This window comes from Siphateles boraxobius, unplaced genomic scaffold (assembly GCF_051911475.1).
Source record: "Siphateles boraxobius isolate OS27281-9 unplaced genomic scaffold, OSU_SipBor_1 8, whole genome shotgun sequence".
NCBI lineage: Eukaryota > Metazoa > Chordata > Actinopteri > Cypriniformes > Leuciscidae > Siphateles > Siphateles boraxobius.
The window spans coordinates 27,175,060-27,200,385 of NW_027509208.1; the positions used below are offsets into that span (position 1 = coordinate 27,175,060).

The window sequence follows — 25,326 nt, forward strand, 5'->3', positions numbered from 1 at the left end:
TCGAAGTAAATGGGGTCCATCAACTGTTTGATTACTGACATTTTTCAAAATATCTTCTTTTGTGTTCAGCATAAGAAAGAAATTTATACAGGTTTGGAAAAACTTGAGGGCGAGTAAATGAATTTACATTTTTGGGTGAAATATTCCTTTAAATCTGTCCTTTGCCTGCATCAACATGTACAATTTTTAGTGTTACCGGTATATACATTTACGGTAATAGCCTACCTTTACATTTTTGGTTACCCATATTCTTCATTTAAAAAAATATATCTATAGAAAATTATTTGAGGTGAAATATGGACTGAAAAAAAGAATATGTTGAATATCTATCAAATTTGAAGTTAGCTATAAAGTTTTTGGAATTAATGCACATTTTCTTTACTAGCTGCCAATAAGCACGGCCAGCTTTATATTTATATTGAACCCCCACACGGGTGCGCGGTTGTTCAGGCACTGGTGTTGTTGCAGTCTCTGCCGTACACATGCACCGGTGGCGGCGCTGGACGCAGATGCCATGACAGCATGATCCGTGTCTAACGGGAGAGGGTGTTGTCTACATGGAAGCACAACACTGATGTGAATAGCCTACACGACCTTTAAATAACGGTGCAGCCGGGGAAGCGCCTATCGCATCGTTTGGTTTGTTTATCTGGGAGAGATCAGCGCATCTGGAGAAGAGTAGGTAAGGTCGGAGGATATTCAGTGTCATCGAAGGCTGTGGATGAAAGGGCAGATGCGCACTAGATGTATCTTTTTCACAATACATAAAGGTTCATGTTTTGCTACCTCATAACGATTTATGTACACGAGAGTTTGATGCGCTTGAATTACGCGAATAAATTCAGGTCGGAGATATCTTAATTCAGCTACCATAATCAGTATGGCTAAATATCTAAATTTGTGGATTTGTTTGACGTATACTGATGTAACATTGATGTCTGATGTAATTGTCGAGGAGAGAGAGAAATAAGGCAGCAGAAGGCGTCTCTCCTGCAAAGGCGGTTGATCCTCCATCACCAACCCATTGCTGATCAGGCTCACTTACTGTATGATCGAATGGAGCAGACAGGCCCGATTTAATGCAATGTCAAATAAATACAAAAAACTATGCGTGCATGCTGAATCGAATTGTCTAATAGCATCAAAATTGCATGTGTATGATATGAATAATTGATAGCATCGTCTCTGATAGCATAATTGATAGCATCAAAGCTTCAAACTATGTACAGGTATTTGGCATATTTGTTTCATAATAACAAAGGAGGACATTTAGATGTCTAAACAGCAGATACAAACATTTTTTTAAAGATATATCTTTAAAAAAACGTTTTATCTGCTGTTTAGACATCTACATTTCATCGTTTGTTATTATGAAACAAATAAGATCTGAAAAATAGACTATTTCAATGCAATCTGTCTAGATAGCTGTCTTATTTAATAACGTATTACTGTGCAACTGATAAACTTCCATTCTGAAGAAACCGAACTTCAGTTAAAACAAGAACGCAATCTGTAGTTCTGTGTTCTGTCTCTACTTCAAATTCATTTGATACCACTAATAAAAATAATTTAAACAAATAATTTTTACTGAGCAACTGCTCAGTCACCACCTATTAAATAAAGCAACATGCAGTATATCCTCAAAGTTTCTTGGTTTTCTCCTGCTCTACTCTTCATCACAATGGTGACCCAGAAAAGCTAAATTTTACAGTAATATATACCTATATACCTGTTTTTAACTTAGAGTTTATTACTGTTAAAATACATTTTGTGGGTGTGTCTTTTTATCTTAAACTGTTAACCCTTTCAACTCCACAGGAAAATACTGTAGTGTCCACACTACAAAGAGTAAAAGTAACATTGAAGCAGTGTTGCAGTGAGATAATTAAGTTAATATGTAAGTGATTGTTGAGCATTAGTGATGAACACCTGCTGTTAACAAGCAGAAACGCTGAAGGAAAGAGGAACATCAACTACAACTGACTTCCAGTCATTACACATTATTACACCTATTATTAACCTGTATGACTTTATTTCTGTCATACGTCTACAGAAGTTCTTATTGAGATGTTTAATTGAAAATGTTTGGTTTGATGTCACTATTATGGAGATCAGTGTCTGATTCTGATCAAATTCTGACTGTATCATACCATTTTCCAAAAAAACAGTAATATACTATATAAAACAATATACTAATACGCATGTCACTAGCCATGTTTCCATCCACACCTTTTTATCCGAATTAAGTGGTATCGAATGAAAAATGCCTTATGGAAACAGTAAAATACGATTAAATTTCATGAATATCGACTCAAATGAAATACGTTCGGTCTCATCGGATTTTATCTTGATCGATATACGGCAAATGCGACAAAAGCTGATGGAAACGTTATTTGCCGAACAAATAATGAATTGCGATTAAGTTTTAGGCCCGTTTATGGTTGCAACACGCCACAAAACATAGAAGAAGACGAGTTCATTTCCGGCCAGTATTCCCGCTCTGTTTGCGCACACATGGCGGATGTCAACAAAGACAGATGTAAGTGGACAAAGCAAAAAAATGCTTCAACCAAAGGGTTTCCGTGAAGTGTCTCTGAACCACGATCTCCCAGAACTGATGGAGCGCTGTCGTTCCCACACCACAGGCTGCCTCCGTTGTCGTCGGGCATTTACGTGCATCTGCATCATCATAGCAATGTGTTTATAGAGTCGTTGTTTTCTTATGTTAGGTTTGCTTGTTATTACGTGGCTTGGTTGAATTCTAATGTAGAATGCGGTGTGTTATTTCTTGTTAACAGACTGCGGAGCTGCTAAGTATAACACACGGTTGCCATGGACGCAGTTCAGAGACGGAACAGACTATTTTCTTTAGCAGAAGCACTACTCGTTTTAAATCAAACGACTCCTTTTGAAGTTAATATTTTGTGTCAAATTATTGATTTACTTGGTAGGTAGCCATGTAATAAGCAGGATAATGTATAGCGAGGCGGTTGTTAGCGAATACAACCCCTTCAGGCTAACAACCGCCTGGCATATACATTTTCCCTTACATATGTCGCTATCAGGTGGCACATAAGCACTATTAGGCTCCGTTTTGTCTAGCAAAACTTTGTTCGCAAAAGTTTGCTTGAATGTTGTTCGATTCAGTGCGAAAATGAATGGAAACACCTTAAAATGTCTCAAATCAATTCGATATACCAATTTGATCGCAAAACATCATGTGACGTCATTACGTACAGGTTTTTATTCGCTTTAAAGCCGTTGGATGGAAACACACTTTCACCAGCTTTATTCGCATGAGTTTTTTTTACCGAACTTCAGATAATTCGGTTGACAAGAGGATGGAAACATGGCTACTGATATAGTCCACTTGACAGAGTAAATTAAAAGAAGTGAGTGAATTCACACTGAGGAACCCCTGATAAGCAAAATCACTGAAGAGAGAGCCAAAACACAAGACATTCACTGATCTCTTCCTGTGTCTTATCTTTGAGTTTATATTTATTGATTATAGCATCTATAATTTGCAGCATGAGATCCAACAAGAAGTTATTTTGAAGACTATTGAAATCACTTTGTGCAAAAATCATATTGAACTTCTGCATGTCTTAGACATACACAGACATCAACAATCAGAAAATGAATCTCAACAATGGTGACAATCAAATGTCCAGTGCATGCTGGGTTCCAGTATAGTATAAGACTCCCAGCATGCTCTACAGCATGAATACTTTATGGGGTTTTTATTGCCACCATTGTTGAGATTCATGTGTTGATTTTTGATATCTGAGTATGTAGGGTTTTTTTGTGTGCATGATATGGCTGAAGAAATTTTTCATTTTAACTGATTATTGTTAGAATTTTTGTTGTAGTTTTACAATGATGATAAAGTAAAATGAATGAAGAAGCTATAACTCGGTCTTGCAGGGTCACTGTTCTGCAGAGTTTAGCTCAAGCTCTCCTGCCTGTAGCTTTCTAGTAATTCTGAAGACATTGATTAGCTGGTTCAGGCGTGTTTGATTAGGGTCCCAGATAGATAGCAACCATCAAAGCAATGTTATGTAAATGTATCAATTTTAACTGCATTGACTCAACATCACTTTTGCTCCCACAATCATTGGTGATTTTTTTTAAATTTCATCCAAAAATCAATGGTAATAGCATTGAATCAATGTTACAATGTGATGTTGGCTCAACATCATGTTTCCACTCTCAGAAAATACAACTAATAACAGCCTGAAATCAACTGGAAATAAAAGAAGACAATAAATCTCTCAGGATCTCAGCATAATTTATTTTTATTATCATAATTTTTATTAATGTTCAACAATCACTTACATTGTATTACACTTTACACTTACACTGTACATTACACTTTATTATCTCACTGCAACACACCGTCAATGTTACTTTTACTCTTTGTAGTGTTAAAACTACAGGATTTTCCTGTCAGGTTGAAAGGGCTAATAGTGTAAAATAAAAAGACACACCCACCAAATGTATTTTAACAGTAACAAACTGTAAGTTAAAAATAGGTATATTTAGATATTGGTCAATTTATTGGTCAATTTAAGGCAGTCGATTTCCTGCAAATGAAATGAGTTAACTTGAGTTTTAATTTAGTGCATGGTATTTTTACAGTAACATACTGTACAATTAACAATTTTCTCCTTCTAGTATTAAAATATTACATAAAATCTGTATTTCTTCTCAAAAAACAATCTTTTACAGGATGCAAAGGGGTTTCTCTGAGCAACAAAGATGAGTGTGACATCATGGTTCCTGGTCAGCAGCTCTGGTACTCGTCACCGTCTGCCACGGGAAATGATCTTTGTTGGACGGGAGGACTGTGAGCTCATGCTGCAGGTAGGGTTTTCATTCCCTGAAGTGTAAAAAGTGTGTCTCAACCACATTTGGGAATTGTCAGGAACTGTTGCCAACGTGGCAGGTAGTGTTATAGTGACAGCTTAGTGTTCATGGCTGAACACAAGCATGTTTAAGTTTTCATACATTAAAATAATTTGAAGATTGTACTTAATAACTATATAATTCTTCAAAATAATATATTCAAATTTTAATATCTGTAGTTATTTTAACATCTTCTGGAAGAAATAACTGAAATTGTCTACAAAGCTAGCACTACAGCTGTAGTATTTTGTGTTGTGTCATGTTGAAGTACTGTTGTTGGGAGAACAGATTTATGAACTTGTGTCAGTAATGGTCAATTGGTGTGAGCCGAAACCCAGTGCTAACTTCCTGAAGTGGATAAATTAAGCATAGCGTTAGTTCTGGCAGGTCACGTTTGTCAAGCTCGCATCAGCTGACACTCAGCTGATCCACGTCTACCTATAGGAATACAACGTCTATCACTGCATAATATGTATATAAGCTCCTTCAGCAGCTATTGCGTTTCTCAGGAGCAAACTAGCCTCATCCATCCCCAGCTCCTCCTCTCGTCAGTCAGTATGGCATTCTGATTCCCCTTGAATCAGAATAAATTCTCGATTTATGTTGTACTTTAGAATCTTGAATTAATGATATCTGCAATACATTCATGTTGTTATATAATTATATCCTTGTAATAATAATAAAAAAAAAAAATCTGAATACTGTTGCATCAAAATGAGTCAACATATCAGTTTTGATCTGTTTTAATGGGATCCTACAAAGTCTGGAGTAAAATGAGCTTCTTGCTCAACCATTATCAAGAAGGCAAAAAAGATCAAATGTGCATAATTTTTTTATATACAACATGCCTTAGCAAATGCTTGACTTATTTAGAGTCAATTCAAATAAAAAAAGTTGATAAAAGATAAAGGAGAAATGGAAGCTTTCTTTGCCATCACTGGCATCATTGCGAGTTCTAAAGTCAGAATTGCGAGATAAACATTTGTTTCCTCAGAATTGAGAAAAAGTCAGAATTGTGAGATATAAACGCCATTGTGTGATAAAAAGCAATGCCATAGATTAATATTTTTCGAGTACAAATAGTTTGTAAATTGTTTTCATTTTAGTTGATTGCCACAAAACTGCTCGCTCTATGCTGTAGAATGACAGTTTTTGAATAAAACTAATATCGCACTTGTTTAATTGATCAGTGCATTAGTTTCTGAATGAGATCAGTGAAGCAGGCCACTAAACAATGATTGTAGTCATCAATCCTTCACCATCAACACCTGATTATATTTTCTTTTGGATTTTGTGCCATAACAAATGTGATTTATAAACACTCAGTTATAACAGTCAAAGGAAAACTTATGTGAAAAAGTCAAGGGTTAAGAGCCCAGCTAAAGAAAACACTGATCTCCATCATGGTGACCTTAAAATAAACTCAATAAATCATCAACAAAACCTCTGTTAATTCTCAATAACAACTTCCGTAGATGTTTCATCTAAGGCTGTGGTGCTTACTTCAGTGCTTGTTAACAGCAGGTGTTAATCTCTAATGCTCAATCATCACTTAATTATACAACTATTATCCAATTGTTGCTCAAACTTTTTCTTCATCTTCAAAGAACATAACTGACAACTTTATAATACTTTCCGTGATCTGTTTTACATGCACATAATGCACAATGTTTTACACATAGAAACATCAACAATTTTCAGAGGACCAGTACAAAAATCGGTTAATATAGCTTGCGTACATTACACAACAACAACATTTAAACTTTTGAAAAAAAAGAAGGAAAAATGGGAAATAAAAGCATAGTCATAAGCTGTTTGTTTAATAACAGGGTTATAAGAAGATCTCTTTCAATATTACAATTAATTAAAACTTTATAATAAACAATTCAAAATTGAAAGTTGCTGTCGTTTAAAGACTAGTACTGTAGTTTCGTTTCATGCACATTTGGGAACTTGCATGTGTCAAATTCTAGCTGACTGTCACTGAATCCAAAAAAGTGTAAAAAGTAGAGTATGCCATTTCTGTCAGGAGCATGAAATGGTGTAGACCAGGGCTGGGTTTCCCGAAACCATAACACTACGTCTTCTTAAGTTAAACCTTAAACTGTACCTTATCGTTAATATGTATTTTCCAAAATGTTTTTAGTTAAGTATACCTTCTGTAAGTCAAACGTTCGGAAGGTTGGTCTAGACCAGTGGTTCCCAACCCTGTTCCTGGAGTACCCCTAACACTGCACGTTTTCTTTGTCTCCCTAATCAAACACACCTGATTCAACTCATCACCTCATTATCACATGGGTTAATGAGCTGATGAGTTGAATCAGGTTCACTTCCAATCAGGAGCAATCGAACTCGGGTTCAGAACAGGCAATCGAACCAAGTGTGAAAGCGCCCTTTATTTCGATAGTCACTTTAGACATTCTACTAACTAAAAGTAACTTTTCAACTACATGTCAACCAACTGTCATTAGAGTATTAGTAGGCTGTAGTACACTGTCAGTAGACTGTTAGGTTAGGGTTAGGCGTTAGTGTTCGGGTTAGGAGAATAAGTTGACTTGTAGTTGCTAAGAAACTTATAGTCAGTAGAATATCCGTTGGGGGACCAACAAAATAAAGTGTTAGCAATTATTAAGCAGACAGTCTACTAATACTCTAATGACAGTTAGTTGACATGTAGCTGCAAAGTTACTTATAGTTAGTTGAATGTCTAAAATGGACTATCGAAATAAAGCAAAGCTGCCAACTCTCACGCATTGACCGTGAGACTCACGCAATTTACCCTTTTCTCACGCAGAGAAAAATGACAAAAAGGACACTGACACCGACAGACAAGACAGAGTAGGTTACTTTTGATATGGAACAAATTCTCAGCTGTCAGATTCTGTCAATTTTTTTTATGAGATTCACACAATAAATAAAATTGTTGCACTTTTAAATGTGACAGATCGCTGTAGCGCGTCAATTCAAACGGAACGTGATACAGTAACCTACAATCGTCAACAAATCTCACTCTTCTCTCCCCCAATCAACAACCGACCCGTCAACGAATCTCACTCCAAGCAAAACTCAAAAGTTGGCAGCTCTGTAAAGTGTTACGAAAAACCCCCTTTTGTGTTCCATGAATGAGCCTTGCGAAGGGTGGTGCGCACTGCCAGCCGTATCATCGGAGGTGAGCTTCCCTCCCTCCAGGATATTTATGCCAGGCGGTGTGTGAAGAAAGCTCGGAGGATCATCAGAGACTCTAGCCACCCGAGCCATGGGCTGCTCTCACTGCTACCCTCAGGCCGGCGGTACCGCAGCATCAGGACACACACCAGCCGACTCCATGACAGCTTCTTCCCACAAGCAATTAGATTTCTAAACTCTTGATCCCTCATGATCAATAACCATAAACATTCTAACTGTCAACACAGCACAACATAACCTACTGCATTTACATAATATATATATATATATATATATATATATATATATATATATATATATTTGCACCTTACGAGTATCTACTCTATGTATAATTACCTCTTTTTGTATTTTTGTATATTGTTGTATATGTAAATTGTTGTATATTGTATATTGTTGTATATTGTAAACTGTTGTATATTGTACATTGTATATTATTTATTGTTCTGTTAGTGTATATGGTACTGTGAGTAATTGTGCGCACATTAGATGTGTAATCTATGTAAATCTGATGTTTGCTGTAATTGTTTTCGTCACATCGTGTAATACTGCTATGTTGCTCGGAACTGCACCTAAGAATTTCACCCACTGTTGCACTTGTGTATATAGTTGTGTGACAATAAAAGGATTTGATTTGATTTGATTTGATTTGAGAGAAAACCATATTTTGAGATGTTGCAAAGTACTTGCTAGCCACACACAGGTAAGATAGAGCAGACACACACATAGAGCAGAAATGTGGGACCTGTTCATTAAACATTAAACAATTTTAAAGATCCAACTTATGTTTACTTCGCTAAAAGAGGACTACCATTTCCAGCTGAATTAGGTGGGAGGCCTTAAACATGTATGAGAGTATTGTTTGGATGGAGTGTAAAAGTGTAAAGAATCATCAAGATGGCTAATGTAGATGTCTTTTTCACCTTTAGTCTCGGAGTGTGGATAAACAGCATGCTGTTATCAACTATAACCCTGCCACAGATGAACACCTTGTCAAGGATCTTGGAAGTTTAAATGGGGTAAGCTTTTAAACTAAAGGCAACATGGCGATTGTGACTGAAGGGGCTTTTACTGTCATAAAACATGAGTGCATTTTAACAGACTACTGTGACATTATCTGGGAAAGAGAATTTGTATTCTCTTTCAGCTTGGTTTTTGGGGACAGACATATTGCCACATATTTGCCACATATTGCTGTTACAGACTAGCCTGGAAAACCCAGACGAACTTCCGGCAAATTTAGATTTGCTCTGCAAGTTAGTCTGGTGAAGAGCCCATTCAAGCTTATTTCCAATCTTTCCAAATCGAGGCACCAATCACAAACGTTGAGGCGGGCTTTACAAGATGACGATCGATCTGATTGGTTTTAGGTCTATCCAATTGCGCCCAGAGGCATTTGAGCGACGTCCGTTGGTGACGCCCCTTTGGAAATGAGCTGTGAATGAACCTTCCCCAGACCATAACTGAGTTACGACTGAGAAGGGTCTGGTTTTAACCAGGCTAGTTGCAGACTTAAAAGCTTAAAGTTATTGCTGGTCACTGCAGTATACTCAATTAACCCTTGAATCAGACCCGGACCCAGTCCCAATGACAATGTGTTATGGTTAGGATAGGAAACCTTCTTAAAGTTGTCATGAAATAAAAATTGACACTATTTAATTTGTTGGCGCACTACTATTACTAATCTTGTGATGAACAATTAATCTGGGCAAGTTAATACACAGAAAAAAATTAGTTTGTTGTGGTGTTTACGCTCTGGAATGGCCTTCCTTCTCTGAAGACGCCAGTTTGACGGCTTGGGTTGAATATCCTTAACCACTCACTCCCCTCTCCAACCATCAGTCTGCTTTGAGCGAGGGAGGTGCGCTAAAATAACAACCCTCTCTTTTCAAAATTTCGTTTCACCTGGAAATACGTCACAACACTGAAGTAAAGTCGGTTGCGACTTCTGGTTCACGGGGACTTTAATGGGAGAGTTCACTCAAAAATTCTTTCATCACTCTCTCACACACAGATATTTTCTTTTTTACAGTCAGTTCAACTCAGAAAATGTACTCCATGTGGTAACATCTACAATAAATGATTTTATCCAGCTAGGCAAAATTACTTAAGTTTGATATAATCTTTTTTGTGTTATATGATGTTTTATTAACAAAGTTCGGGAGGAGCACCCGCAGATAATTAACACGAGGGGAGAGCACTCAGCAATCAATGATAAGAGGTAATCAAGTTAAGATAAGAGGAACTCAGCAGTCTCAACTCAATTCATTGACAGTTTAGCAGCATTAGGCCCCGCCCTTTTGCTGTCATGTCTGAGTTGGAGCTCTTTCCCTCCGATGATGATTCTTTCTTTCAATTTGGAATAATCAGTGTCCTTATTGGGGAGCTTTGGATACTGATCTCCATAACAGAGTTTTTCTCGGGTGCCGAAACATTTCTTGCGTAATTTGTAGATCCGTCAACCATGCCACCATGGCATGCCCTCAAATTAAACCTTCAATTCCTCCCCGCCCAGAACAGAACCAGTTTAAATCTACCAGCTACGTTCCTCGATCCGCCAGAGAGGATCACTCTTTCAGTAGAGATTATCCGAGCACTTTTGCGGAAAAATTTTCGCCGTGCGTTTAACATTCGGCTGCAAAAGCCCCAAAATTTTCGATACCCTATCCGAAGCCATTTGTTGGATTCTATCCAATAATTACGCAATTCCTTACCTTATCCACTTGCTCGATGATTTCTTAATCATTTCACCACACGACGCCATCCCTGCGGCACACCTCCACACGGTGCAAAACGTTTTCGTAGAGCTAGGGATCCCGTTAGCTCAGGAGAAAACAATGGATCCAACTACATCCATCAAGTTTTTGGGTATCAAATTGGACTCAGTAAACTTTCAGGCTTCACTGCCTAAGGAAAAAATCGATTGAATAATTCTAATCGTGTCCAATCTCATAGACTGCCCTAATTGTTCCAAACGCAAACTCCTCTTGCTGCTCGGCCACCTAAACTATGCTATGCGCTAGAGATGCACGGTTGGCAGTTATAGCCATGGACTCTGCGGATAAACCGTGGATCGGGCGGATGACGTGACGAAAAACAATATTTTAATTAAATTCGGGCGGGTGGCGGGCGGCTTCTAGTCTTGCGGCTGTCATCAGCAGCGCCTTGTATCAGCGGATGGCGGGCGGGAAAATTGTTCAAAAACGTTGGTGCGATGGATGGCGGACGGATGATGAGTTTTGTGATGCAGTTGCGGATGAAATAATAGCCCATCCGCGCATCTCTACTATGCACATAATTCTTCAAGGCTGCCCTTTCAACGCGCATCTCCTCGCCCTCGCGTCATCCGTTAACGTGCTGGAAGAGCAAATCGTTTTATCTTCCGAGTGCAAAAACGAGTTAAGTTTATGGATAACTTTCCTCAACCAGTGGAATGGCCTAATGTTTTTCTACGATGACTACATCTCTCTCCCCCTCGATATTAAGCTGTTTACAGACACAGCCCCCTCGATCGGCTTCAGGGGATTTTACCAAGGTCGCTGGTTCGCATCCCCCTGGCCCCCCAGGTCTTAGACACACCCCAATCCTCAGCTTCCTCTGCCCTCTTTGAGCTCTATCCGATCGTCATCACAGCTTCCCTATGGGGAAAAGTGGTCAACTAAAAGCATCCTGGTCCATTGTGACAACAAACCAACCGTTCACTGCATTAACAAAGGCCGTTCTCGCTCACCTGCGTTAATGCCACTCCTCAGACGCCTCATCTGGATCTCCGCTTGCGAGCAGTTCATAATAACTGCCAAGCACGTTACGGGCTCACAGAATCAAATTGCTGACTCTCTCTCCCGTTTCTCTTTTCAGAAATTCCCTCGTTATTCTCAGCTGATCTTCCCATTAACCATCTGCTAAAATCCCTTCTGGACACCTCTATCAATTCCATCCTTCAAGCAGTCGCACCGAGAACCCTCTAAACATATTACACCACATGGAAATCTTTTAAGACATTTCACCTCACTCACAACCTGCCGTTTCCCAATTTTTCTCTTTTAGCCGTTACATCCTTCATTTCTCACCTTAACAGTGTTAAAGGTCTCCAAGCCGGGTCCATAAAAAGCTACCTAAGCGGCATTAAATTTTTCCGTAAATTAGCCGGAAACGTCCCTTCTCATCAAAGGAATTCAAAGAACTCATCCCACTTGCCTGGATACCAGACAACCTATTACAATTGACATACTCACCAAGTGTATTTCATCACTCCGTCTCGGATACCATTCCACCAACACCGCCCGCACACTAGAAGCTATGTTCATCCTAGCTTTCTTCGGTTTTCTTCGCTGCTCCGAATTTGCAATCACATCTAAATTTCGACACAAACATCCACCCTACAATTTCAGATTTACAGATTGTAGATAACGAAACGTTAACTTTCGTCATTAAACAAAGCAAAACGGATTGAGTAAAGAAAGGTCACTTCGTCTACATTTTCAATCTGCCAACCCCCATTAAACCGTACTATTCTCTTATAAACTACTTGCAGCATAGACATTCCATGGTCAAATCCCCACTCGATCCACTCTTCGCTGACGACTCCAATCATCCAGCCACGAGATTCTGGTTCCAAAAACATCTTAAAGCAGTTCTCATCCAGTCCGGCATCGCAGCAAACCAATATTCAAGTCATTCTTTTCGTATTGGAGCAGCAACCACAGCCGCCCAAAAAGTTCTTTCCCATCAACAAATTCAAACCCTCGGTCGCTGGTCATCAGAAGCTTTCAAATCATACATCAGATCCAGCCGCTTCCACATCCGAAACGCACACCAAGCCCTAACTAATTAAATCGTTCATTCCTATCACCTGCTGCGCTCCATTCATCGTCACTCTCCAACTCACTTTCCAAAACCATTTTGGCTCGCCGTATTCACACCCGCTTCAAAAAGTATAATTACAATTAATACATTTTTTCAAACAATTGCAGGCTCCCCCGTTCGCACACAGCGAGGGCTCCCCGTTCGTAGGCCGGGCTCGTCCCCCTTCCGAAACGCTGGTCGAGCCCTCCCGTTTGAATTGCATTGAGAGCCTGCCTGAGTTAGTCGTGGTCGGACGGCCGCGCTCGTGTCGCCGTGTGGGCTCCCCGTTCGTCGGGCCGCGAGGGGTCTAGCCCCTTTCGAAGTGCTGGTCAAGCCCCACCGACCGAGTTCAGCGGGCGCCCTCTGTTCGACTGCTGGCGGGGCTTACCCGTCCGATGCCGCGAGCACTTCATCCACGCTCCCGTCGGACGCTGCGAGGGCCCTCCCAGTCGAATGGATAAATTCATTCCCGAAGCACGCTCGTATAAATCTCGCGTCGTACTCAAGCTTACAGTTCAACTGCTGGCGGGGCTTACCCGTCCGATGCCGCGAGCATCCAAGCTCCCGTCGGATGCCGCAAGAGAGCCCCCCCGGTCGAACGGGCAATGGCTAAACTCGTTCCCGAATCACGCTCGTATAAATCTTGCGTCGTATTCGAGCTTACTTTGCTTACTCAGCATGCTTTGCTGTGTTAGGAGAGTAAATTTTGGCATTAAGTGTTATTTTAGTTTTTTTTCAGTAAAGGGTTGGTAGTTTATGTTAATGTTTAATGTTCAGTTGGATATTTAGAGGAATTTCTGTTATTGGATGTTGTGGTGAAGAGTAGCGCTGTCAATTGTGATTTTCACTTTTATGCAATTTAATGTGTATAATATCCTCAAATCACAATTTTTCACAGAAGCAAAATCTGCCGATCAGCAAGGAGTATGTATGCATGTGTTCATCCTGAGCTTTAATGGAAATTGTATATTGGGTCAATGTAAGGCAATTAAGCCTTACAGCATTCTCTTGTATTATGTTACATAAACCTGCTTGAATATTATGATATAGTTAAAAGATTATATCAACAACAATAAGGTTACAACAACAAAATTGGACTTCGTAGGCAGAATCAGGTAGAAACTTTTTACTGTGTATTCACACTCATATTTCGTACTGAAAATCTATGTATTTCTTTCTTTTGCGGAACACAAAAGTAGATTTCTGTACTATGAATATTGTTAAATCTTGACTAATTTCTTGTGATGTTCCTTATTTATCGGTTTAGATAAAAAATAATCTGCTAAATGAATTACTCTAAATATAAATGTTTTTTTCCCTTTCAGATTGAAGTTAAAGCACATTGTTTTCTGAGACAAAAGCATTTTCCCTAATAACCTGCCTTCATTCGTTGTGGCATTCCAATATGTGGCACATATACATAATTTGTTTTTCTTCTCTCATTTCAGACCTTTGTGAATGACTTGAGAATTCCAGACCAAACATACATAACCCTCAAGCTGTCGGACATCGTTCGTTTTGGATATGATATCCTTTACCTGATTAGATTTTCTATGCATGCCAAAACATGAAACCTTAAATTTGGTTGAGGCAGTTTGTTGTCTGTTGTGTAATTTCTCAAGCATTCTTTGTACAATCTTTTGGAGAGACTGTGTTACCATGATTTAAATTCCTCTCTGCTTAAGATACAGGTATTCAGAAGATTTGTATACATCTAAGTTGTAATGTACTGACTTAACATGAATAGCACATTCACATGTTTATATTCTCGAGAAGAGTCAACATAAAGTTCCTGAAGAGGCCCTCAAGGTATGGTTCTACCTGTTTGAGAGTGTGTGTCTTTTTTATGTTCTATCTGAAGCATATAAAAAATAATTATGTATGTTTTATACATTTAATATTTTGGTGGACCGCCCCCTGCTGTGTCAGCATGAGAAGTACACCAGTCAGCTTCAGATGGACATCAAATCTGTAGAGGGGAAGCAACAGGACCTGCAGGAAGAAAGGACCAAATTAGAGCGTTCTGAACGCAAGAGTCTCACAGGTGAGAGTGATGAAGAATGACCAAAGTCAGGAGAAAAAGAGAGAGTGATAAAAAGTATTAAAAAAAATGCTTTGCAACATGTAGTACAGAGGGTATCTAACCACAAGATTCTGTCTCTTATCTACAGCATTTGTTAATCTCTGTTTATCTGTAAAGACTGCAGTATACGGTGGCCTGTTTTGTTTGTAAACCCCTCCTAATCGAGCTTTTGGTCAGGTGACAGATATGAAAGATAATCCTTATGCCTTAGTCCAGCTGCTGGCACTGCATTGACACATACATCAATGAGCATCTGTTTTTACCAAATGGCTCATGGACCGCTCAACCCGTAGAGTGCTGAAAAGCTCATTAAATCTATATACATACAGTGGTGTCTAAAAGTCTCACATCACTTGTGAATATGTTTCTATATATGTAATATCTATTTTTATTACAAATAATACAAAGAATAAAAATATATTAAATAGATAAAATATTGACATAATAATAATCAAAACTTTTGAAATAATGCATAGTATAGTGAGTATGCAAAGAGTAATACTAATGGGTAACATTTAATATGATGTATTATTTTTTGTTAACCATGTGTAAGTGGTTAAAGCTACACTGTGTAACTTTTTTAGTTTATTCTTAGCTAAAAACACTTACTTCTTTCAAAAATATATTTGCTCATTAATGTATATTTACTTCGTTCAAGTAATAAAGTATTCTCCTGAGTGTATAATATGCCATTGAAAATACATACGGCTAAGGGGTTCTAATGTCGGTCGCCATGTTGCCCCTCGATCTTGAAAGTACATTAGCCGAAGAGGGACATACCCGTTAATTCAAGCTTCGCCTTTCGCGTTTTAACACTCGATGGCACCGTGTCGAATGTCAAGAGGGGGATTGCTTGAGACTGATATATAAAAACCTGAAAGCCTTTTTGAAAGTCTGTTGCTGATGGAGGATCACTCTTATTCTCGAGGATACATATCAGAGTCGCCAAGGAAGCGAAAAAGAGAATTAAGACGGCAACGCAACAGGCAAATCAACAAGACAAAAGTAAATTTTGGAGTGGCCTTTCCAAGATGGAAAGAGCTCATGACGAGCAACGATTTTAAAAAGGACACCAACATTGCCTGCTTTCTTCTCGACAGGTAACGTTAATTAAGCCTATTTGTGTATATTGGAAGTTTTATTGTTGCTTGGCTAATTATATCATGGTGTGCTGTGCATAACGCTAGAACGACATCTAGGATAGGTTTCCTCGCGTCAATGATGAAAAGTATTGTTTACCTTGTAACATAAATCCGTGTTCTATGACGGATAACGTGATTAATATTTTAATGGCGCTATAATTTTTAGGCTATAAGTTATATGTAGGCACTTTCAATTTTAGTTATTTTTCATTTATTTTACTTTATACACAATTATACACTCATGGACGTGGTCGAACTGGAAGCCATGTTAATCTTCGACTACATTGGCCGCCGTTTTAAAACGAAATCGGAATTGAGAGGAACAGAAACTAATATTCACTGGATGGTCATATACCTTTTCACCGCTAGATGGGGGTAAAAATCACACAGTGTAGCTTTAACAATTATATTATTGTGTAATAAAAGCCTACTTAAAGGTGCAATGTGTAAAAATTGAGAATATCTATTAACAGAAATGCAATATGACATTAGGGATGGGAATTGATAAGAATTTAACGATTCCGATTCCATTATCGATATTGCTTATCGATTCGATTCCTTATCGATTCTCTTATCGATTCTCATTGGGTGAGGGAATAAGTACAAATGTGTTTGTTTGTATTAACTCGCTTTAACATCTGACCAGAAGACACAGCACAGAGTATTAGTGGTTTGAACCTACACTGGTCTCATGGTTCGGTTCGATTACGATTATCATGTCATCGATTCAGTTCAATTCGATATCTCGATGCACTGCATCCAATTTTCAATTTTACTTCAAAAGTGATGTGTGCGTGCGCACGCGTGTGTGTGTGTGTGTGTGTTTGTGTTCGCCTGTTCGGGAAGTCGCAGTGACAGAAACCGTGACATTCCAATTAAAGTTTCATGGGACTAAAGTCTGTTTATGCCATTAAGAAAATGAAATTCTGTCAAATCAATTTTGTTTTAAAGAAATGTTCATTTAAAAGCAGCGCTCATTCATCAGTGTATAATGTTACCCAGAGACGCGCGCATCCGTCAACGAGTCCGTTGTTGAAGACGATCATCCATTTATAATCACGCGTAACACAGAATACTTGTAATTTGACCATCGGGTGCGGATACCTAAATCAGATAACATTAGGGTGGGTGGATGATTTGTTTTTGGCTGCAGATCCAGGTGATATTGGAGCTCATGCTTACTCTGAAGCAGTCAGACTCTGCAGGCCTTATAACAGCTCGAGTGAACACGGCTAACATGGTATTTCAAGTTAGTGATATTACCTCCTGCATATTCTATTTGTGCGTGACATGAGCGCACACGCACTGTCTCTTCTCCAGGTCGCGCTTACCAGGTTGTTCATAAAAGCCGAAATGTGCCCAGATGTAGGCTTTTAAAGTAATTGGAGCATTTTTAATTACTCACACTCGCGTCAAATGAATTGCATGCTGTGTGGCCAAATGTTTCTGCATAATGGAGGTATTTCCCTTTGACGAAATTGAAATTTTACAAGTGTTGCCAGTGACCGTATTGTCGTCTTTTCGCGTGAAATATAACCAAAACAACGTAGCGCGTGTGTGACGTCATGACACATTTGCAACGAGCGGAACCGATAAGAGGAATCGTTAAGCAAGCATGCTAACGGTTCCAAGGAATCGGTTCACCGGGCACCGGTTCTGAAGAAGAACCGGTTCTCGATTCCCATCCCTATATGACATCCATAACTATGTTTTCATTGGTGTATAAAGAACTTACTTAATAAACCATAATGTTTTTATTACCTTAGAATGAGACATTTATATCTACATAACCGCGGGCACCCCTTCTATGAAGGTCGACATTGTGACGTCATGTTTCTACCATAGCCGACAGCGAACAAACAGCGCGTTTCGTCACTACCTTGAAAGAGAAGCAGCAGAAAGCTAGAAGCTAGCCATAAACACCGTGAGTAGTGACTTTTCCCTTGTCAGTGGTGTAAAATATGTAGCCTAGTTCGATTGTTTCATGTAACTTAGTTCTTCTCCCTCGCTGTGTTATGGCTTTGCTATGTGGGGATAAATGTGCTGGTTACGTTCGTGAGACTCTGATGAGTACTCTTGTCATTGACCGTAAAACAATGTACAGGAATCACCAACCCGTCGATAGCGGTCGACAAGTCGATCTTGGAAGCATTTTAAGTCGATCGCGAAGAGTTGGCAAAATCAGAGAAAAAAGACTATTGTGTGTAGTAAATGGTGATTAGGGGATGCGGAGGCGTGCGCGCTGTTACAATCATGCCATTTTTGCCGCGCGCACCTTTGGGCTAATGCGGACGCGTCGAGTTTAAACAAGGCTTTACGCTTTAACCAGCTCAGCCACAGTAACAGCTCATTTTTAGTTTAAAAAGTTTAGCCAGCTAAACTTTTACTACCCTGTTAGAAAAAATATATAGTTGCATATAGTTTCATGTGGTTCTTCTCCCTCGCTGTATTATGGGTTTGCTATGTGGGGGGAAATGTGCTGGTTACGTTTCTGAGACAATCAGCTGATTACTATTATTATATTATATTTTAAGACCCTTGATCCTCATCTGACTATGGCTTTGTAAACTTTATCCATGATGTGGTTTATAATGGACTGTGGTACAGAAACAGTTACAATGTTACACACTCTTGGCTTACTCTGGCTATTCTCTGCTGTCTCAGACAACGATATGTTTGTCCAGTTTCAGCCACCGTAGCTTCTTCGAAAGGGAGGACCAAAGGACCAGCAGTGGGCTGAGCCCTTAGTGCAACTCGCAACCGAACCGCTAAGTGTCGCTAAAAATCACACACTGCACCTTTAACGTCCTGTATACTGGATATTAATTTTTCACAAAATGATCTGCCTGCATTGACACCATTTTATGAGAATTGAACTGAGCTGGGCGATGACATCACTGTTTACTCCAGAGCGACTATACATATCAATATATATATATATATATAAATGTATTAATAATACATTAACCATAACGCATTGTTCATTATAAACGTGGGATTATGAATTATATTGAGAACGTCGTAACGTTTAATAGAAACCATGCCGTGATATACCCTGAGTGTAAACAGTAGCCGCTTTTATCGTGAAGCGTGCAAGTGATTTGAAAAGATTAATATTTAAAGGTTAATAAAACGTTACACACTTCTTCTTCTCTCAATTCTTTTTTCAGGACCAGCTTCTTCAGGGTTGCCAACTTTTGAGTTTTGCTTGGAGTGAGATTTGTTGACGGGGGGGGTGGGGGTGGGGGTGGGGTGTAGGCTACTGTATTACTGAATCACGTGCCGTTTGAACTGACGCGCTACAGCGATCTGTCACATTTAAAAGCGCCAAAACGTTGGAAATATTGACAGAATCTGACAGCTGTGAATTTGTTCCATATCAAAAGTAACCTTCTCTGTCTAGTCTGTCGGTGTCAGTGCCCTCTTTGTCCGCAATTTTTCTCTGCGTGAGAAAATGCAGTGGTCCAATCAGTAGTTAAGAGCCTGAACTTGCTTATAGTAATTCGGAAATTAGTGCACATGAGTGAAAAAAAAATACAGCACAGAAGAATGTCTAATTTAGCGTGAGAATTCTTTGTTGAGCGTGAGACCGTGAGATTGAGGCTGAATGCGTGAGTGTCACGCCAGATGCGTGAGAGTCACGCCAGATGCGTGAGAGTTGGCAACCCTGCTTCTTAGCAAAACCAGATTTACACTGACCCTTGTTTATAAAGCAGTCTGGTGAGAAATGATTAGCGCAAACATAAAAGCATTTACGTTGATCGTTGGGAATATTCCCTTCAAAAATAAAACTCAGCCACTGCGTCTTCAGCGGTTTGAATTTAGGAACATTAAAATGACTGCTGTGTTCTTCATTACACCCAAGAACAAAACACCACAATCACTTAGACGCGATTCTGATCCAGTGTTTCAACAATGGTGGACTACGATGACAGCTCGCTCAGGGCGGGTCTGTGTTGAAACGCTACTGTCAATTATCAATCATGGGAGGGGCGTCCGATCTAGGGGCGTCCGATCTAGTGACGTCACAAGATCGAACGGCTCAATTTGAGGCAGGGGAAAACATATTAAGGAGATTAAAACAGAAACACTGGATGGATTTTTATCATTATATGATAGTTGTGGACAGGCACTGCCAACACACATTTCAGTACAAACAACTTGTAAAAGTGCATGTACCATTATATGACAAAAATTAACCATCAGTGAACTTACTCAAGCTGGACGACGTTATTTCTTCTAGATCTGTACAGCCGAAACAAACTTTGTTGCATTATTTTTCTGTTATCTCTGTAAAGCTGCTTTGAAACAATCTGTATTGTAAAAAGCACTATATAAATAAAGGTGACTTGACTTGACACAAGAAAACTTGTTTCAGGTCATATGGCTAATATGTTAGAAAATATAATAGAAATATGTCCAGGATTCTAGATGTTTGAAATAAGGAGGATAATCTATATATTTTGTGTTATGGTAAACTTGTATGAGAGCTGCTCCTACTTTCTGACAGTGATAAAGTGTTAAATAATCGCTTGTGTTTAACATGTAATTGGAATGGACGAGCCCCCAATTGTTACGTTCCCCTCCCAGTCTAGGGGTCAGGAGGGGAGGTAACAAAGGAAAAGAAAATATGATAATAAAAAGTAATGTAGAGACGTAAAAATATGTGGAGAATACACTTCAGCCTCAGTCTCAGAGTGAAAACAACTTTTAGGAAAAGTAAAAAAGTTTTTATTTCCTTTGTATCAAAAAGCTTAACAAAAGATGGGAATAAATCTTCAGGAGAGATTATGGCCTAAAATAATTAACAGAACAAAAGGCAAGGCAAGGCAAGGCAAGTTTATTTATATAGCACATTTCATACACAATGGTAATTCAAAGTGCTTTACATAGAAGAAATTAAAATAATCAAAAGAAATCAGAATAATTAAAACAGTTTAGAATAAAAGATAAAATACAGAAATCAGAATAATTAAAACATAAAATAAAATACAGTGCAAACAGTCGGACGAACAGTGGCACAGTGCTCATTCAGTAAATGCACAGCTAAACAGATGTGTTTTGAGTCTGGATTTGAATGTGACTACTGTAGGAGCACATCTGATCTCTTCTGGAAGCTGGTTCCAGCTGCGGCTGGCATAGTAGCTAAAAGCAGACTCGCCATGCTTAGAGTGAACCCTTGGTATTTCTAGCCGATGTGATCCTAATGATCTGAGTGATCTGTTGGGTTTATATTCAGTGAGCATATCTGCAATGTATTGAGGTCCTAGGCCATTGAATGATTTATATACCAGTAATAATACTTTAAAATCAATCCTAAATGTAACGGGCAGCCAGTGTAAAGACCTGAGGACTGGTGTGATGTGTTCATATTTTCTGGTTCTGCTCAGAATCCTAGCAGCAGCGTTCTGTATGAGCTGCAACTGTCTTATGGTCTTTTTGGGAAGGCCAGTGAGAAGTCCATTACAATAATCCACCCTACTGGTGATGAAAGCATGCACAAGTTTTTCTAAGTCTTGACTGGAAACAAAGCATCTAATTCTTGCAATATTTTTCAGGTGATAATATGCTGATTTAGTTATTGCTTTGACATGACTACTGAAACTAAGGTCTGACTCCAGAGACACACCCAGATTCCTGACTTGATTTTTAGTTGTTTGACCCCTAGACTGAAGGTATGCGTTCACCTTGAGAACTTCATCTTTGTTTCCAAACGCAATGACTTCAGTTTTGTCTTTGTTTAACTGAAGAAAGTTTTGGCACATCCAATTGTTTACTTCATCAATGCATTGGCAAAGGGAGTCAATGGGGCTGTAATCGTTAGGCGATAGGGCTAAGTAGAGCTGTGTGTCGTCTGCATAGCTATGGTAAGCGATTTGGTTCTTTCTCATTATTTGGCTCATTGGGAGCATGTACAGGTTGAATAGGAGTGGCGCAAGAATTGAGCCTTGAGGGACTCCGCATGTCATGGATGTCCACTCAGACTTATGGTCTCCTATACTCACATAATAACCTCTGCCTCCTAAGTATGACCTGAACCATTTTAGGACTATCCCAGAAAGCCCGACCCAGTTTTCCAGCCTGTCAAGAAGTATTTTGTGATCGACAGTGTCAAATGCAGCACTGAGGTCGAGTAGTACCAGCACTGATAATTTGCCTGTATCAGTATTTAAGCGAATATCATTTATTATCTTTATGAGCGCGGTCTCTGTACTGTGGTGCGGTCGGAAACCAGATTGAAAATGGTCAAAGTATCCATTCGAGCTTAAGAATTTGTTCAGCTGATTGAAGACAACTTTTTCAATGATCTTGCCTATGAAAGGAAGATTTGAGATCGGTCTATAGTTGTTTAATATGGTCTTATCCAGATTGCTCTTTTTCAGGAGGGGCTTGACAACAGCAGTTTTCAGGGTTTTCAAAAGCTTTCAAAAGCAGTTTTCAAAAGCTAAGAAAAGTTTAAGGGAGCTACCTACCCTGCACAAAAACAAAAACGAAAATCAACAACAAACTTCCCTGAGCTTTCTCTCGAACCAAAAACAGTCACAATACCTTTTAGTTACCCACAGGTAAGAAGTCAACACTAGAACCTTCTTTAAATACCTACCTTCTTCTAACTATACCTTCCAGTTACCATCACAAGGATAAACTGGGGTAACGTAGGGAAATGTCTCCGGTTTTCAAAATATCCATGTATGTGTAAACTGGGGCTTATACTCCTCTGCTTAGTCAGGCATGCTCACACTTGCAGCTGATGGTAATGTGAGTGAGTGAGTGAGTGAGTGAGTGAGTGAGTGAGTGAGTGAGTCAGAGCACAACACAGGGAACGTGAGCATTTTCTCACAACATGATATTAGAATACCCTGGGGTGTAACAATAACTCATCAACTCAACATCATCTCTCTTTCTCTTTCTGTGTTTACATGTTTTCCTCTTCAGAGTCCCCTGTACCCCGGCCAACACCATTGTATGGACAGCCATCATGGTGGGGTGAGGAGGACTCTGGGAACAAGGGAGCACACAATGAAGTACAAAGGTCAGGGGATAATCATTCAGGTAAGCACTTGTCCTTCCTAACGGCCACTTTCATGAGTTTTTAATATGGACATTTGTCTTATTACCATATTCATAGTTTGGTGTGGGTGTCTGTTGACAGAAATCACAAAGGATATAGCTGAGGATGAATTTAACGTCTCTGTTCAAGAGATCCGTGACGGCCAGGCCAAGTCAACTTACCTGTACCATCGGGAGCCCAGCTATTTTGAAATTCCAACAAAGGAGTTCCATGTGCAACCCAAGTCCCCAACGACAGATTTGATTGACATCCCAACCAAAGACACCAATGTTTCTCTGATTTCTACACCTCCAGTTGTCCAAAGTCATGCTTCTTTTACTATCGAGTTTGATGACTGCATGCCAGGCAAGATTAAAATAAAGGATCACGTGACCAAGTTCTCCTCTCGTCAGCGTAGCAAGCAGCTACAGCCCAGTAATTCTCTGTCAGCCACTCCCACAGAGGTTCTGTCAGCTGAGAGCAAGGTGGCAGATTGGCTTGTGCAGAGTGATGTCAGCATGATGTGCAGGCGGCCACCCTGCGAGGATGTGTACAGCACTAAGAGTGACTTAGCAATGCATATTCGGACACTCAAAGGTAAGAGACTTCCTGTGTAAGAGAGATCTTGCACTTCCTTAAAAATTGACTTTCTGTTAGACTCACACTGATAAAAAATGTTTTAAAATATATATACATGTGTCCTATGTGAATACCTTGTTACTCTTTCTGTGGCTGTGGCTGTGGCTGTGGCTGTGCCTGCTCTTAGTACTGTAGGTCTAGACGAGGCAAGCTGACTGCAGTCTAAGTAAAAGCAAACTTCAAGCTTTGATTGTCACGATTTTAGTAAAAAAAAATATTATAGAAATGACATACGAGGAAAGATTAACTGCATGAATTTTTATTACATTATTTTTTTAGAATTAGATTGACAGCCATAATATACACTATATTTATAATCCTAATAGGACACCATCATGATGATGGAACCCAGAGTGATTCAGAAGACCCTGTATTGAATGGAAAACGCAGCAAGTCACATCATTCCATGCAATCACAATCATCAGTACAGTCACATCAGTCAGCTCAATCAAAGACATCTGAACCATCAGAATCACTTCTGTCCCAGCCATCTGTCTCAATGCAAAAAACTCATTCAGTCTTACCACACAAACCCCATCAAGGCGATCTAGATGAAAGTGAGGCTCATCCTGTACAAGAAGCCTCCTCCCCTCACCAGACAGAGGTTAAGCCTATTCCCCCTGAACCTCACACCCAGCAGGCCTTCATTATTGAGTTCTTTGATGATAATCCCAGAAAGAAGCGGTCACAGTCCTTTACCCACAACTCTGCGTATGCTGACTCCTACTCTGCATTGAAGGCCAAACTAGAGAGACGCAAAGGTTTGGCTCATGGGGAAAGGCCAGCCTCTGTGCATGGGCATGTTCCTCCAACACAGCAAATCACTGTTCCACTGAAAGGTTCAAGCCATGGAGGTTCACAACGATCAAGCTCACTGAAGAGAGAGAAGACAGAAGACAATGGGACCAGCACATCTTTATTAGGGACCTCTTCTCGCTCTTCACCAGCTATCACCATTAAGCCTTTTGGGAGTGTGGGCAAGAAGTCCAATCTTGCTCAGGAATTTACTGCAGAGTTCTTGAAGGATACAGGAAAAACATCCCCACCTCCCTTGTCTGCCCCACCTGTGATGATGTCCCCATCACACACTCTTTTACCCTCCCCAGCAGAGCCCTCTGGACCCTCATCTCTGTCGTACCCATCTTCTCCTTCTCAACTACCTGCATTATCCCAGTCTCTTCTCCCAATATCCTCCCCCGTCTCCGTCCCTTCACAAGCCCCTGGAAAGGGTCCAGTTTCTAGTGCCTCCCCAGTCTGCTCAGCTGGGTCATCTGTGCCCCCGTTTTCACCACTATTAGCTAGTGGTGTTGAAACTAAGGGCTCAAGGGTGACACGAACTGAGGAGGAGGACAGTCTGAGTGATGCTGGTACCTACACAATTGAGACAGAGTCACAAGATAAGGAAGTGGAGGAAGCTAGAAGTATGATTGACCAGGTGACAAAGCCTTTTTTTCGTTTTTCTTGAGAATTTCTTG

At 39.6% G+C, this 25,326-nt stretch overlaps 1 protein-coding gene across 4 annotated transcripts in view; it reads left to right on the top strand.

Annotated features, from left to right (window-relative positions):
- The first annotated feature begins 529 nt into the window (after positions 1–529).
- Positions 530–25,326, top strand: part of cep170bb (centrosomal protein 170Bb) — a 33,178-nt gene continuing 8,381 nt past the window's right edge. For 2 of the 4 annotated variants that reach the window (XM_077220214.1, XM_077220215.1), the window contains exons 1-5: positions 14,553–14,745; positions 14,866–14,980; positions 23,098–23,214; positions 23,315–23,809; positions 24,178–25,286. In XM_077220214.1, coding sequence (XP_077076329.1) covers positions 14,893–14,980; positions 23,098–23,214; positions 23,315–23,809; positions 24,178–25,286 — 1,809 coding nt within the window. In that variant the 5' untranslated portion in view covers positions 14,553–14,745; positions 14,866–14,892. Of the gene's footprint in view, positions 683–4,731; positions 4,867–9,020; positions 9,111–14,384; positions 14,464–14,552; positions 14,746–14,769; positions 14,981–23,097; positions 23,215–23,314; positions 23,810–24,177; positions 25,287–25,326 lie in introns of those variants that run through there. The other 2 variants (XM_077220217.1, XM_077220216.1) reach the window with 2 other exon arrangements.